This window comes from Pimephales promelas, chromosome 13 (genome assembly GCF_988280905.1).
Source record: "Pimephales promelas chromosome 13, fPimPro1.hap1.1, whole genome shotgun sequence".
In the NCBI taxonomy this organism is placed as follows: Eukaryota; Metazoa; Chordata; class Actinopteri; order Cypriniformes; family Leuciscidae; genus Pimephales; species Pimephales promelas.
Window position 1 is genome coordinate 34,848,803 of NC_142781.1, and position 17,666 is coordinate 34,866,468.

Consider the following 17,666-nt stretch of genomic DNA (forward strand, 5'->3'; position numbering starts at 1 on the left):
TAGATTATATATTTACAGTATCAAATATCATGTTTTCTGGCCTCACTGTTCAGACACTGATGCTTTAAACTAGGAATCATTGAACACTTTAAACACTCCTGGGCAGAACTCATTTTTACATTGTTCTCATGTCAGATACTTCACTTTTAGTTATTTAAATCTTTTTTTTTTGTTGTTATCAAATCAAACCTTGTAAACTGTTGGATCTTGAAACACATTAAGAGTCCATTAAGATGCAATAGTTTGATGTTATGCAATACAAATGTCCATTAAACCGATTCTGTCCGTGAATGGGCAGGAAAGAGTCAGATTACAGGATGTGGAATCAGTTTCACCCAGCGGGAGTGCTCGACTCGCGTCTATTTGATTCAATGAACGAATCAATAAAATGAACGGCTTGATCATTAAGAAATTATTTTGCGTTTTATTTTTGTATGTTAAATGTTAATGTTGTTTAAAATTGTAGCGTTAACAGTATTAATATGTAAACGTTTTAATCCGCTGTGTGAACAACACAAGCACGCGAGACTTCAGGAGTCGTGATTCCCGAGTCTGCCAAATAATCGTTCAGGAATCCTGCAGCTGGATCGAGCTGTTGTGCTGCGCGAGAGCTCCGCTATTTCAGGTGTGTATGTGTGTGTGTGGTTTTTAAATTAAAATCTTTTAGAAATGAGATCAACTGAGATTGTTTTGATTCTTTCTTTTGTGGCCTGATTTGCTGTATTGTTTGTAGATGCTTATCTTTTCCTAATGAATTGCAAATCATTTCACGAGTGAACTCATGAACTGTGATGCATTTAGTGCAGCTTTGAAAGGCAATGTGTATATAGTTTAAGTTTTATAAAACACTTGTTTCCCTTTTATTTGTATTACTATCAACTATTTGTGTCGTAAATTGTTTGTAAGACTCCTTAAAAGTCAAAAACAAAGGGTTTGCATGATATATATGAGGTGTGTGTTCATGTCTAGGCTTGACAGCAGCTCGACCCCCAAACCTGCAGCAGTTTTCTGGATCTCTTTGTCTGAACTCGGTTCCTTTGAAGTGTTTTATGGCTCTGAGTGTGTGTGTGTGTGAATGAGTGATGTGTGTGTGTGCAGGATCATGATCTTCATGCAGATTCTGTCGGTGTTGTTCGTGACTGAAGCTCTCACCGCTGAACCAGAAGAGAATGAAGTCCTCAAATACTCAGACACACTGGACACACACCAGGTTTGACCCCTTTATATACATTTTAATATTGTTTTTACATTATTTACCTTCCAAATAATACATTATTATGACCTATACACTGTTTATTGTTTTCATGACAAATAAGCCCATTTACATCGCAAATCCTCTGCTAACAATCAGATTCAGACACAACAATGTGTGTGTGTGTGTGTGTGTGAGAGAGAGAGAGTGAGTGTAAGGACTTGTTTTTTGATTTATTTAAATTAAATTCAGTACAACAATGCCATTGTTATACTTATAATCAGTGTTGGGTGTAACTAATTACTAATTTAATTACTTTTCCCTTGAAATAAGGAAGGGATTACTCTTCATTTATCAGTAATTTAATTACAGTTACTTCTGACGTAATCGAGGTAAATACTGTGTATAGATCAATCCGATCTCACAGCGATTCGTATGCATTTTATGAGGTGTCTAAATCGTACGACCGCACTCGTACAAATTCGTATGAATTATTTTAAAATATGTATGAAAAAAGTGTGAAATGTCATGAGATCAGACATCAAACAATAGTGGGTTTAACATCAAAATGTATTGTCTGATGCTAAAAAGTATGTTTTTATAATGTAACCTTCTCCACCTTGGTCAGTTTAAGGATAATTCATGCATTTTTATAGTATTTATTTGAAAGAATTAAAACAGATTCATGTCTATCCTTGTATTATTCAGCTGGTTGAGATTGATATGGGATTTTGAAAGTAATTAGTAATTAAAAATAATTAAATACTTTTTAGAGAGAGTAATTAGTACAGTAATCTAATTACACTGTTCAAGAGGTAATTAGTAACTAGTAATTAATTACTTTTTTTAGAGTAACTTACCCAACACTGCTTATAATGTACTTTACAATTTGCATAATATATTATTATTTTCCTACATTGCACTCGGATAATTGGGGAGGGGGTGATGGGCTTTATTCTCTTATTATGCTATGAAATATTAATATACTTTTTTTTAAATAACATGATATTTTTATGTGTGTTTGTGTTTAGAATGAAGAAACATTCACCACTGGCAACTTTAGCGATACATCAAACGAACCTTCGTTACCAGGTCGGAACACACACACACACACACGCAGACACACACATACAAAGAAATGTAAAAAAGTACAAATAAATGAGTATTTATACTTTTATTTCTATATTTCAGAAATAAAAGTATACATTTTGTTGTATGTATTTTTATGTATTGAATGTATTTATTTATGTATTTTTTTTACATTTCTTCACATATTTATTTATGTAAATATTTATTTTTAATTAAGTCAGCTTTGGCAGACATACAAAGAAATGTAAAAAAGTACAAATAAATGAGTAGTTATACTTTTTTTTCTGAAATATGGAAATAAAAGTATAACATTTTTTGTATGTACAGTATTTTTATGTATTGAATGTATTTATTTATATATTTTTGCTTTTTTTACATTTCTTCGCATATTTATTTACGTATATATTTATTTTGAATTAACCCATAGATAACGTCACTGAAAGTGTAATAAAAATATGAGTATTAATTCATAACCTTTCAGATATTGATGAGTGTCACCAGGGCGACCCTGGCCCTTGCGGTTACCATGCCAACTGCACAAACACACCCGGATCCTTCCTGTGCAGCTGTTTCCGTGGTTACCTGATGAGTGCGCAGGGATGTACAGGTTTGCACAGGAAACTCAACATAAGCACAAACTAGCGAAACTAGCTAGTGTACGTCAAAGCAGACGCTAATGTTAGCGGTGTCAGCTGGTGTTCACGAGCTTTAAACACTGGATTATACGTAAATGACAGGATTGTGTTGTTTGGTATGTGTGTGTGTGTGTTGCAGATGTCGACGAGTGTGTGTTAGCATCAGTGACGGGTCTGCAGGCGTGTGGAAGCGGAGCCGAGTGTAAAAACACACCGGGATCTTTCACCTGCTCCTGTCCTGCGGGATTCGTGCTGGCGCTCGACGGACACAACTGTGTCGGTGTGTGTGTGTGTGTGTGTGTGTGTGTTTGAGAATCAAACATTACCAGAGCCCGTCTAACGGAGAGCCTTGGCACTTCCTATTAGCCCCATTGTGTATCATCTTGGTTGTAGTTCCACTAGAATTCCACTGGGGGTGATCACGGGCGAGAGCAGAATGAATGGGAGTCTATGGGGCTAAACGGCTAAATGTGTCTCTTTCAGCTGCTTGTCGTTAAATCAACATAGATTTTATTGTTGATTCAGCAAGTTCAATATAGATTATAGGCCAAAAGTCGAATGAACGAGTACTTATGTCCTTTTGATTTCTTACAGGTTAGGCCGTTGTTGGCCCGAACACGCTAGCATTCTGCTATTGTGTGACGTCATCACAGTTTTGAACGGATTTTTAGAACAGATAAGTGAACTTAAAAATGTAATTTTCAGCTGAGTGTATTATCTTAGCCCTCCCTTTTGAATGCAACTTTCAAATTACTTTACCTGAGAAAAGTGGATTTCTGGGGGTGAAACCCCATTGACTCCCATTCATTCTGCACTCGACCGCGAGCGCCCCCGCATGGACAGAGACGCGTTACTGCAGCCAGTCCAGAACCCGGAAGTAACCAGACAGTGCCAATTGTCTTCAATTAGACATTCTCTGACATTACTATCCCATGAGGCCACATGAGAGGATTTATCAATGGCAGAGAAGTGACAGAAATGAAGCCGTAGGTCACATGACAGAAACAAAATGGCAGATGTTGTACATGTTCTCTGACTCCACAGACGTCGACGAGTGTAATTTCGAGGAGAGCTGTCGGAGGGAACTGGGTAATGTGTGTGTGAACACAGAGGGAAGCTACACGTGTGTGTGTCAGGCTGGATTCAGAGAGGACCGGGCCGCGTGTGTCGGTGTGTATCGTTGTGTTATTAACGTGTGTGTGAACCGCTGATTCATGATTTTCTCTGTCTGAAAGTATTCTAGAATAAGGTGTATTAGTGTGTGTGTGTGTGTCTCTTATTTAGATATCATTCTTAAAAAAATGTCATTCATGATTTACTACTAATATAATTAAAAGCACACTGCCCGTAACCACAGTATTTGATATATTTTTAGTCTGCAGAGTATAACTCAAGTCAGATTTCTGCTTCATTTCTGTTTATTTCTACATGAATGATGTGCTGTCGTGCAGATGTGGATGAGTGTGTGGAGGAGGAGCGTGTGTGTGTCGGTCGGGGGGAGTGTGAGAACACAGCGGGCAGTTACAGGTGTGTGTGTCAGCGTGGTTACCGTGGCAACGGCACACAGTGCACAGGTGAGTGACATTACATTGCCATCTGATGCAGGGTTTGTGAGGGGGCGTGGCTAACTGAGTGCATTGGGCCCCGCCCACTTTTTCAGTGGCGTTGGTTCCGGTCTATTCATTTCTCCCATGTGGGGATTTTTTAAAAGGTGTTTGTTAAAGCATTATAAGCTGTGACCATCTATGAGGAGAATAAAAACAATACAAACGTTGATTTAAAGCAAAAAAATCGGACAAGAATAAAAAGGTACAAAACTGTGAACTTAACGGGTTTAGTTAGGGACAGAACTACAATCCCATGAAGCATAATGAAGTTAAAAACTACACATTTAAAAATGTTGAATGTATATTTCAAAATATGAATATATATATTGACATTTTATTATTTTGAGAGTGTGTGGTAATTTTAAAGTAATTTTTTAAAAATCAATTTCCCTATGGAGAAAATGAATGGAGTTTTGCACTGGAGTTTTTATTTAAAAAATGTCAAATTAAAATAAATAACCAAAACTAATACCATTAAATAAAAAAAAAAAAAAAACATTTTTGTGACTTAAAATAAATGTTAACTGAAATAAATATATTTTTAAAAAACTCAACTCATTTAATTTTCATTTAGTTTAACTTTATGTACTAAAATACAAATTTAAAACTATATAGACATAAAACAACTAATAAAAATGACATAATTGACTGATAAAAAAATATATAATATAAAAATAAGAACTAATTCAAGCTATTAATAAAGTATATCGGTAACACGATTATTTAATGAACTAACAATGAATAATACTTCTACAGCATTTATTAATCTTAGTTCAAGTTAATCTCAACATTTACTAATACTTTTAAGATCTGTTTACATTAGTTCATGCACTGTGAACTAACATGCACAGTAACTAACAATAATTAGTGGCTACACTTTATTTTAAGGTGTCATTGTTACAGTGTAATTATATATTTAATTAACTACATGTACTTACTCTAGGGTTAGAGTTGGATTTGGTTAGTTGCGTGTAATTATACATAATTTACCATTATTACTATAGTAAGTATACTGTATGTAACATGTGATAAGGAACCCAGTATGTAAATGAGGCAAGGGTGTCGAGTTACATTCAAGATATTTTAAGGCATGAAGAATTGTTTTCACAGGAAAACACATTTAAATATGTCATTTTGATGATCAAAGATGAGTTTTAGGGGATAAAATGATTGACTACATCATCAATATTAGATCTGAGAGCTGATTAGCACTGAATCTGTTACTGCCGCAGATGTAAACGAGTGTTTGAGCGGCGATCACGGCTGTGACGGCAACGCTCGCTGCGGGAACGTCATCGGATCGTATTTCTGCCAGTGTCTTCAGGGATTCAGCGGAGACGGACACTCCTGCTACGGTCAGTGTGGGATCCGGATGATGATGATGAATAGGGATTTACATAAATTACCATAAACGATCATTTAAAGGTGCACTATGTAAGAATATCCAAACAACAGTAGGCCAATGTTATTTCTTTTGTTTAGTTGATTACTTACAATATCTTAAATGTTTCCAACTATTTGTAAATCGTGAGAAAATTGCGATTGTAACCAAGGAAACGGGGCGTGTGAGCGGGGGTGAGGAGTCGCCAGTCAATGACATCATATCCGCGTGACTCTCGGTTTCCGCTCGCACTGCCATAGTAACCATGGCGACAGACGTGGACAACTGCGTTAGCCTAGCAGGACGCTCACACTGTTGCTGTTTTATTCAAACATTTTGGACCATAACAAGCAGACTTTGAGACAAAAAGAGGACTAGAACGAGGATCAATTTAATATTCGAGATGCCGAGAGCTCCGCCTCCGTGACTAACGTCCACATGACAGACTCGCGAGTGGCTTCTCTTCCGGGAGTTTTATTGATTAAATTATAAACAATTAATGACTTGATCATTGATTAACGTGGCTCTTGTGATTGGCTTGTTCAGATGTGGACGAGTGCGCTCAGGATAACGGATTCTGTCAACACAACTGCACAAACCAGCTGGGAACGTACAGCTGTCACTGTAGAGCCGGATACACAATCACTGCAGACCAACACAACTGTTCAGGTACACACACACTCACTGACACACACACACACACTCTCTCTCTCTCTCTCTCTCTCTCACACACACACAATCACACACAAAAATATAAGTATTTTCAGTTCAGTTTACTTTATTACAGTTTATATATTAATTTAATGTAGTTCTTTTCAATTCAGTCGCACTTCATTCAGTGTAACTCGGTTCAGTTGATTCACTTCAGGTGTGTGTACTCGTCTCCTTGTGTACTTTATTAGCATGACACCCACCGGTGTATTTGTACTGCCAAAACTGTATTTATTTATGGCCAGTGTGTGTGTGTGTGTGTGTGTGTAGATGTGGACGAGTGTGTGAGCAGTTATGACACATGTGAACAGACCTGCACGAACACAGTGGGATCGTTCCTGTGCTCGTGTGGAGACGGGTACGAGCTTCACATCGACGGACACAGCTGTGTGGGTCAGTGCCCTCACACTTCACATCACACACACACGTAGGGCCCTATAATTTCCGCGATGACAGAATCGCGGAATTGTCCAATTAACGCGGAATCTAGTATTACAGTTTTTCTCGATTGTTTGTCTTTACACTCAAATTGCAGTTCTAAAACACACTTTTTTCAAAACACTACACACAATTCTCTGCATTTGGCACAATTTTCATGCAGAAAATCTCGTTTTCACGAGGAACACACTGCCATTCAGATATGCACACTGACTCGTCACATGGGCAAACACCCGTCACACAGTTTTACAATTAGCGATCAGAGCTTTAGCATAAAATGCCAAAACCGAAGAGAGGATGCAGCATAGATATTTTTTTTATTTCTTTTTTTACTGTAACAGCATATGAAATTCTGTTACAGTTCTGTTACAATCTATCTCCCATTGATTTTGTGGGAAAAATAAAATATATACATATATATATATTTGTTACCGTGTATTTGTGTGTTCTGTGTATAAAAAACAAAACTAAAAACTTAAAACAAAACTCTTTTTACAACTAAAATAACAGTAATGGGTAAAAAAAAACTGATTTCCTAAAAATTAAAACAGAAAAAACGGAATTTGCAAAACTTAAAACGGAAAAAAACGGAATTTGCAAAACTTAAAACGGAAAAAAACGGAATTTGCAAAACTTAAAACCGAAAAAAACGGAATTTGGGAAAAAATAAAACGGAATTTGGGAAAAAATAAAACGGAATTTGGGAAAAATTAAAACGGAATTTGGGAAAAATTAAAACGGAATTTGGGAAAAAATAAAACGGAATTTGGGAAAAAATAAAACGGAATTTGGGAAAAATTAAAACTGAATTTGGGAAAAAATAAAACGGAATTTGGGAAAAAATAAAACGGAATTTGGGAAAAAATAAAACGGAATTTGGGAAAAAATAAAACGGAATTTGGGAAAAAATAAAACGGAATTTGGGAAAAAATAAAACGGAATTTGGGAAAAATTAAAACGGATTTTATAGGGCCCTACACACGTGAAAGAAAGAAAACACAGTGCAAGTGGTTTTTGATTTAAAATTCTTACATATTGTACCTTTTAAAGAGTCTTCTGTTTTCTGTGTGTGTGTGTGTGTGTGTGTGTGTGTTTTACAGACATCGACGAGTGTAAACTCCAGAACGGGGGCTGTTCTCACGAGTGCTCGAACACAGCCGGCGGTCACGCGTGTCACTGTCCCTTCCCTCTAATCCTGGACCGCCACAACACAACCTGCGTCAGTACGTCATGCGTGTGTGTGTGTGTGTGTGTTGTAGAGGATGCGGACTATAATCCCACACACTTTGAAAACACACACACTCTCTCTCTCTCTCAGACGTGAGCTCGTGTGCGCTGAGGAACGGCGGATGTGATCAGATCTGCTCTGTGGGTTCAGAAGGGCTCGTTCAGTGCAGCTGCAGGGCAGGATGGGAGCTGGACACTGACCAAAGGACCTGCGTCGGTAACACACACACACACACACACACACACACAATTTGATTTATAATGTTAATTTAATAATATAACCAAAGTAAAGCAGCATCTTTAATTATAATAAAATAAAATAAATTATAAAACGGTTAGTTCCAATCCTTGATTCTGATTGGTCAAGAGCTGTGCTTTATTCACGATAAAACACGGCTATGACCGCATCACCCAACGGTTCTATTTATCACTGCGCCCTTAGCAACACCCTTAGCAACCACACATATCAACATAGGCTAAAGATAGAAAAAAAAACGTAAGAATGAAAAAGGCTAAAATGTTTAAAGTAAATTTCGATTTACTAGGTGGCATGACGATGGATAAGTGGTTTGAGGAACAATTTGGAGAGACTTCTACAAATACGAAACTCTGCTTCAGCCGTTACTTATTCACGATACAGCACAGCCTCTCGTACCTTATTGCTTACATAATAAATAAAATACCACATTTTTATAGTATAATCAAACAAAATGTTTAATAATGAAAGTTTTCTGTGGCTTAAACATGCTTGCAACACCAAGGTCGTGGGTTCGATTCCCAGTGAAAGCTTGAACTGATCAGAATGTAAATGTGAACCTTGAAATGCAATAAGAAGCTTTGAATAAAAGTGTCTGAAAATATAATAGAAGAGATAATGATACTGCTAATAATAATGTTTCAGACTCTCCTTAGCGGATTTTCTCTCTCTCTCTCTCTCTCTCTCTCTCTCTCTCTGCAGACGTGGACGAGTGTGTGAGTTTTAACGGCGGCTGTGAGCAGGTGTGTGTGAATCTCGCTGGCGGTTTTAATTGCAGCTGTCGCTCGGGCTTTGAGTCGCGTAAAGACGACCCGACAAAATGCCAACGTGAGTCACACACACACACACTAACTCAACCCCTAAACCTACACATCACACACACACACAAACTTAAAGCTACAATACCTAAGATTTAGATGCCGCTAGAGGGCGCTACATTCAAAACAACAACAACGGCTTTGCTTGATGACGCCGTGGAGGAACGCGGCATGATGGGAACTGTTGTTTTCAACTCCACCGTGGATAAATCAGTCAGACGGGAATCGAAAATTAGTTGTCATGGATGAGGTAAAGTTCGATTTCTATAAACGTTGCGTTTAATGACGTGCTTGTTTTTCATTAAACTGAAATAACCGCAAGAAAAGTCAGGTTTAAAAGTAAATTAGTTACTGTCCGAGTCACTGGACGAAGCTATGGTGGAGAGGGTTTGAAGGGGCAGGTCTCTTGCAAGGAGTTGACGTGGCTGGTCCTCCTTGGTAACTTTATTAAAATAAAAAAATCTATTTAATGTACATTTGACACATCTTTTCATGTCGTGTAAGTATTCAACCACAGCTACAGTTACAGGTGGTCGCACACCGGACGAGAAGCTCACATTATTCTCTATAGTGTACATATACCGGCGGCGCCATACGGCGTCTGTCCGCGGCGCCCAGCGATGCCTTCAAAATCCTGCTGCGCCACAGAGCGCCATTTACATAGTTTTATATAAAATTTGAATTATTTTTGTCTCAAATCGTTGTTAATGGATCCTGATTTCGCCCTATGCTGCAATATGCATTTAGTTTTGCAGTCATTTACAGAAATTAGCTGCTTGAATGACAATTGCTGATGTTATTATTAGATTTTTCAGGTGAGATTCTCAATTCATTCAGTTAACGGATGCTCTGAGGTAAAGTTTTCAGAATGCAGACTCAGCAACGATTAAAGGAGTAGTTCACTTTTGAAAAAACTTTTGCTGATAATTTACTCGCCCCCATGTCATCCAAGATGTCCATGTCTTTCTTTCTTCAGTCGAAAAGAAATTTAGGTTTTTGATGAAAACATTCCAGGATTTTTCTCCATATAATGGACTTCAATGGGGACCAAACGGTTCAAGTATCAAAAGACGGTTAATAACAGTTTCAGATGCAGCTTCAAATGTCTTTAAACGACACCAGACGATGAATAAGGGTCTTATCATGCGAAACGATCGGTTATTTCAAAACTTATTCCAAAAATGTAACTTTTATAAGGACAAATGCTAGCCTTGCTATATTCTGTGAGGCGCGTTTGCAACGTCACGTAATACGTAATTACGTTCAAAAGGTCACGGGCGACGTAGCCGGAAGTACAGAATCAAAATCGTCCGACATTGTTGTTTTACCTTTTAATTCCTTTTTCGTAAACGGCGTTTGAGTTAGTTTGCACGTTCAACCTATGCGTTCAACTTGTAAACACTGACTCTGTACTTCCGGCTACGTCGCCCGTGACCTTTTGAACGTAATTACGTATTACGTGACGTTACAAACGCGCCTCACAGAATAGAGCAAGGCATTTGTCCTTAGAAAAGTTACATTTTTGGAATAAGTTTTGAAATAACTTCCTCCTCATGACCGTATGTGGTTTTCCAGCGGTGTGTGAGCCTGCGTGTCAGAATGACGGAGTGTGTGTGGCTCCGAACACCTGCGACTGTCCTGCCGGATATCCTGGAGCGGGATGCTCAGGTAAAAGCCCAGAGTTTGAGTTCAGAGCAACACATGGGGATTTTTTACATTTTCACACGACTTACATAAAAATTGCATTCACGTGAACTGTGTAAATCAGAAATGTTTGTCTTTGTGATTCTGTATCAGTCTGATGTCATCAAAAGAGAAGCTTTAAGGGTTCACAATAATAATAATAATAATCTTACCAGCACAACAGAAAATGTACTAATATTGATGATGATTTATTTGTTCTCGAAAGGAAATTTGTTTCCACCATAGATGCGTATATAATACAAACACACATGTATAACATAAACATCTACAACAAACAACACAGAAAAAAATCGTATCAGAGGCTCGCACATTAATGTCTGTTTTAATTTCTTTATAGATTGTAATTTCTGTAATTTAATAAAAGAAAAATGACATTGTATTACTAAAATATATTTATATATTTAGTAGTAGTATAATTAATTGTTAATATTGCAATAGTATGCATGTACTGTAAAAAACGTAATGTATATATATTATATATTACTTCTATTGTAATTGAAACTTGCCGGAACAGAAAGTTATTAAAGACATCGTTAAGATAGTGCGAGTGACGACAGCGGCTCAACCTTCAGATTATCAAGCGGCGAGAACACTTGCGCAAAAAACACACAAAAATAACGACTTTATTCAACTCTTCATCTTCTCTGTGGCCTCGAGTGAGTTCTCGTAGTGTAACAGATAGGGTTGGGTATCGTTTGAATTTGAACGATTCTGATTCCGATTCCTTGTTTCGATTCCGGTTCCTAACGATTCTCGATTCCGATTCTTTTAAGAGGCAGGGTCAAAAAAGTTTAGCTAACCTTGTTAACCAACGGCCTTTCTGAAGGAAATACTCCTTCTGTCACAAATTTAGCATTTTGCCGAGATTTCGTTATTTTTAGAAAAGTGAAGCCACACTTTGGATCGCCGATGTAAGCTACTCGTGTTCGACTCGCGTGGTTATGCCAACACTTCCGGTAGACGCTTCTTCGTTTGTGTTGTTCAGCGGTTTCTTCTTCCGCTCGGCGGACTGTGAATATCGAAACTAGGAATCGAAATTTTAACTTTTGAACGATTCCGGGAAAAACGAAAAGTTAGTCTCGGTTCCAATCGATACTCGATTCTCGATACCCAACCCTAGTAACAGCGCAGCGCTTCTGGTGGACGTCACACGCAGGCTCACGATTGGCCAGCATCACACACATGACCAGCGTCGGCCAATAGTGAGCCTGCGTGTGACGTTACGAATTTTCATTTTTGGGTGAACTAACCCTTTAAAGCATTAATAACATTATAAGTGCCTTTAGTGTCACTTCTGAACAATTTAATGCATCCTTGCTGAATAAAATGAATAAATGATTGTTGAACGTCTGTGTGTGTGTGTGTGTGTGTGTGTGTGTGTGTCTCAGCCATGTGTTCTCCACCCTGCGCTCACGGCGGCTCCTGTATGAGGTGGAACGTGTGTGTGTGTCCTCCGGGCTGGACGGGCGACGGCTGTCACACAGGTAACATGACCGTATCTCTCTCTCTCTCACACACACACACACACTGTAACTGTATGTGTGTGTGTGTGTCTCAGCTGTGTGTGAGCTGCCGTGCGGTAACGGTGGACGGTGCGTCGCTCCAAACACCTGCCAGTGTCCCTCAGACTACAGCGGACCACAGTGTCTCACACGTGAGTGTGTGTGTGTGTGTGTGATTTTAAAGAGGCCATATGATGCTTTTTAATGTTTTCCATTTCCTTGAGTGTGTGCTGTCTCTGTTTGTGCATGAATAAGATGTTGTGGAGACGCCGTGTGAGATAATCTGCTTCGGTTGGCCTTTTGAAAACATGAAATGAGGAGATGATCTCAGAGATGATCTGCTGAATCATCCGCATCATCAGAATGTATTTATAGTTGCTATAGAAACTCGCTATTATGGCGAGGCGTTTCCTTTCCGACACATGCTTGAGGTGTTTGACCAATCACAGCGCACTGGGTCTGCTGGCCAATCAGAACACTGGGCTTCTCAGGAGGAGGGGCTTTGTAGAAATCCTGCAGACTGCGAATCGAGGCGCTGCAGTAACGTAACGTTTGTGAAGATAGTGTGTTAACCCTAAAACCGTATTCTGGACAAATGTTTTGATTTATTTGTAAAAAATACTTCCCTTGATCTGAGCGGTGCAAGACTTGGCTACTTTTCCTAAGTTTGCCTCCTGAACACACACATTTTTTTTTTTACTCAATTCTACAATGTTAAGAGAGTGAAAAAAAAACTCCTTAATCTTGTATTTGGGTGAAAAATGGGCACCCATAGAAATGAATGGGAAAATTGTAATTTAGAGCTTTCTAAAATAAGACACCAGGTGACCACAAAGTCACTTCATCTTTAGGTTTTAGCTCTAAGAACTTATTAAAAATTAAAAATAAAATAAAATATAAAAATAAGCATAATTTACATAGAAAATATGGTACTTTTTGAAGTAAATAAATTCAAAATTACCCCCAAAATAAAAAAAAAACACCATAAATGGATAGACAAAACTTTATCGAAGACAATGATATAACATTTATAATAAATAAAAATTAGGATCAGTCCTCTGTGCCCACATTTGTCCACAATTACAGGATTAAGGGCTATAAAGTGAATACAGTTTGAGGGCTACAGCATGTTAAGCAGTATTTTTGGTCTGTGTGTGTGTGTGTGTGTGTGTGTGTTTGCAGCTCTGTGTTCTCCTCCCTGTGTGAACGGCGGGAGGTGTGTGAACATCAACACCTGCAGCTGTGTGGACGACTGGACAGGAGCTCGCTGTCAGATAGGTGACCAAATACACACACACACACACTCACACACAGTGGTGGAATTTAACAAAGTACAAATACTTTGTTACTTTACTTAAGTACATTTTTCACGTATCTTTAAGTAGAATAAATAGTGCATACTTTTTACTTTTACTTCGTTACATTTTGCAGCAATTATTATACGTTCTACTCCACTACATTTCTACAACTTCTGTTACACTTTCATTATATTTTCTGATCAGTTTTTCCCTGCCAAAACGTAATCTGACCGTCCGTTCGTTGCACGTTTGTCTCACCAGTGACGATTGGTTGCCATAGATACGTCAACTAAATGCGTCTCGCACGCAGTGTGTTTATCGTGCAATACATACGCGAAAATTTGTTTTTACGTGGATAGGAAACACGCCGTGTGTAATATACGTTTGGTTAGGATTATGGCAAGCCAAGAGGTTCAGAATTACACCATAAATTAATCGCGTTACTGCCAAACATAGTTATTAACATATAAGGATAAGCATGGTTCATATTGCCTAATTGCAAGCTTGCTTCAGAAATGGTGACAACAATTTTTTCCATCATTATTGAACATCATTATAGGAGTATTAGGATGAATGAGTTAGAATTAAATGTTTTATTAATCATTAGAAAATAGTCACTAAGAGAATCAATTGTTATGCAAGTACTTTTAATACTTAAAGTACATTTAAAATCAGTTACTTTTTACTTGGTTGTCATTGTGTTACTTCTACTTTTACTAAAGTAAATATTTATCTGGTTACTTGTACTTTCACTTAAGTACTGAGATTCAGCACTTCCTCCACCACTGCTCATACACACATTCACTAACACTGTGTGTGTGTTTGTTTTCCTCCTCAGAACCCATCAGGTGTGTGTCTGCGTGTAAAAACGGTGGTGTGTGTGTGGGACTCAACAGATGCCAGTGTGTGGGTGGCTTCACGGGGATCCTCTGCGAGACGGGCACGTGATCATTCATTCCGTCATGACATCACTCAGTGTTCACTTCACTGTGACATCATCCATTATTATGACATCATTCATTCCTGATGAATTTAGAATTTTTGTCATCACAACATCATTAATTCATCATGACATGCTGTTTCTGTTGAGAGGACAGGTTGTGTTCATGTATGGTGTGTGTGTGTGTGTGTGTAGCTGTCACTACGCCGTGTGTTCCTCCCTGCCAACATGGATCTGTCTGTGGCCCTCTGAACACGTGTGTGTGTCCGACGGGGACCAGTGGCATACGCTGCGAGAGACTGTAAGAGCACACACACACACTAACCCAACCCCTAACCTACCCATCACACACACTTAGTACTCATCACACCGTACCATACAACCATGCTGGTGTGTTTCAGTGTGTGTCCAGTCGTCACTACGGTGGTCAGTACGTCTCGCGCGGTGAGGAAAGGCTTCCGGGAGAGTTTTGTAGATCGCTGTGGACCCCTGGGTGTCCAACTCTGCACTAAATACAGGTCAGTCTCACACACACACACACACACACACGTGTTTCTGAACTCCTGAAACGCCTCCATTGCAGTCTTGAGTTTCTCCCGGGGACGTACACGTCTCAATATTCCTCATTATAATAATTAATGCGTAGAATAAAGGGGCGGGGCCTGGTTGTGTTAAAATGGCAGTTACAATAAAACACACTGATCCAGCCGACCAATCAGAGTTGAAAACTAAAGATTCATAACACTATTCACATCAGTTGGGGGCGGCAAGATATGTTTAATGTTTTTGAAGAGCCTCCTCTGCTCATCAAGATTGCATTTATGTGATTCAAAATATAGCAAAAAATAGTGAAATATTATTCTAATGTAAATCATCCGTTTTCTATGTGAATATATAGTAAAGTGTAATTTATTCCTGTGATCAAAGCTGGATTTATCATCATTACTCCAGTCTTCAGTGTCACATGATCCTCCAGAAATCACTCTAATATGACACCGTTCTGATTATCATCAGTGTGTGTTTGCTGTGGTTGCAGGATAAACCAGGCGCGTGTGTATCTGCAGGCGTACAGAGTCGGATACAAGATCCAGTGTCCCGACAAAACCACAAGATGAGCCACAAAACAACAAGTCGAGTAACAAACACACATTGTTCCCTTCATCTCAGTTGCATGAGATTTTGTGACACAAAAAACTGAACTTGATTCGGTTTGTAAAGAAGGTGTGTGAAGAAGAAAAAGGCCACACACAGGGTCTTCGAAAAATTTAAAATTATAGAGTATTTTATTTGTATTTTTCAATAAAATAAATCAATGACATAAATTTTATAAAAATTATAAAAATTATCTCTCACACACACACACACACACACACAAACAAGTGTGACTGCAACCGAAAGCATTTGTATAGAATTTGACAAAAAAATCAGCCTTGAATGCAAAACAAATATGAAAGGTGAGAGACCGAACACACACACACACACACACACACACACTCACAGACAGTCCTGCAGTTTTTATTCTAACCAGCAGATGGTAGTATTCTGCCTCTAATACCTAGATCATTTTCCAGAAATTTATATTTAAAACATCATTAAAGTAATTATTTAGAAACATTTAATATTTCATGCAAGCTGATGGTAAAGTTGAGTGATTTTGTGGTAAATAGGCAAAAGAGTACCACATATCCCTCACAACACAGCATAAATGTGTAGTTTATAAGTACATTAGTTGTTGTTTTTATATTTGCATACATTTTGTTTTAAATATTTGTTAGTCGCTCTGTAAATGTGGGGGTTCTGTATGGTTCTTTACGATCTTAAAATGTTCTTCGCACTTAGAAAAAAAAGTTATTTGAAGAACCGTTTACTAAAAGTTTTTTTTTTTTATGGAAGCAACAATTAATTATTTCACGTCATTGCTGCAAAAAAAAATCCTGGAAGCTTTGTTTTTGAGGGTGTATGATTGTGTATTGATCTTTTTTTAACTAATAAAGATATTTTTGTGATATATTTTAATTCATTGTGTGAACCTCTTTGAACTTCTTTGCAAATGTTGAACCACCAATCAAAGCTAAACCTTTTTTTTTTTTTTTTTTAATTGAGAAATAAATCCAAGTACAAAATACAGTATATAACAGGAATGCTTCATATGACAGATATCACATATATTGAAACATGTTTAAACAAATAAACAGAGATAACAAAAACAAAGGAGAGGAAGAAAAAAAAAACAAATAAAAACCTTAATATACATACATAAAAAAAAAAGCTCAATATTTCTTTCTTTTCCTATAGACACTTTTAATGTTCATATAATTTGGTAAACTAAGGGGCATTAATTACAATACGAAGAATTCCTCCATAAAGTTTAAGAACATTTCATTCTTTTTATTTTTAACTAATTTAAGTGACTTCCTCAGCGATTCAATCTCTAATAAAAATAGATTACATTTTGGAATGCATTTTGCAAATTTTTGCTTATGGATATAATATTTACCATGCAAAATGAAGAAATTCACCACATATTCACACAATTTGCTTCTGTGTGTATAAGAACAAATAACATCTTTTAGAGATAATTTATAATTAATTTTTCTTGCATGGGGCAAAAAGAAAATGACTAACATCAGACCAACATTTTTGAGATAAATCACATTCATAAAACAATTGAGCCAAGTCTTCTTCGTAAACATTACAAAAAGAACATTTGTCCATGAATTTGGATAACAAAGCTTTACATGGGTAGATTTTATGAAGTATTTTAAGCTAAACCTTTTTAAAATGCTGGTTACTGCTCACTAACCCGTGCCCACACAATATGCCTCTGTCGCTTTAAATGCGCGAGCTCTGAAAGCAGGATGATGGATT

General features: G+C 37.6%; 1 protein-coding gene across 2 annotated transcripts; it reads left to right on the top strand.

The window, feature by feature from the left end:
* Positions 1–35: 35 nt before the first annotated feature.
* LOC120492032 (uncharacterized) lies at positions 36–16,814 on the top strand. Of its 2 annotated transcripts, XM_089118950.1 has the most exons (21): positions 36–625; positions 1,099–1,210; positions 2,224–2,284; positions 2,763–2,888; positions 3,056–3,196; positions 3,961–4,086; positions 4,368–4,490; positions 5,756–5,878; positions 6,451–6,573; positions 6,886–7,008; positions 8,154–8,276; positions 8,372–8,497; positions 9,239–9,364; positions 10,930–11,022; positions 12,447–12,542; positions 12,617–12,712; positions 13,743–13,838; positions 14,697–14,798; positions 14,994–15,099; positions 15,200–15,316; positions 15,835–16,814. In XM_089118950.1, the coding sequence occupies exons 2-21, from the start codon at positions 1,103–1,105 to the stop codon at positions 15,911–15,913; spliced, it is 2,214 nt and encodes a 737-aa protein (XP_088975076.1). In that variant the 5' UTR covers positions 36–625; positions 1,099–1,102; the 3' UTR covers positions 15,914–16,814. The 2 variants fall into 2 exon arrangements, with proteins under 2 accessions (XP_088975076.1, XP_088975077.1); XM_089118951.1 differs by lacking the exon at positions 12,617–12,712.
* Positions 16,815–17,666: the final 852 nt, after the last annotated feature.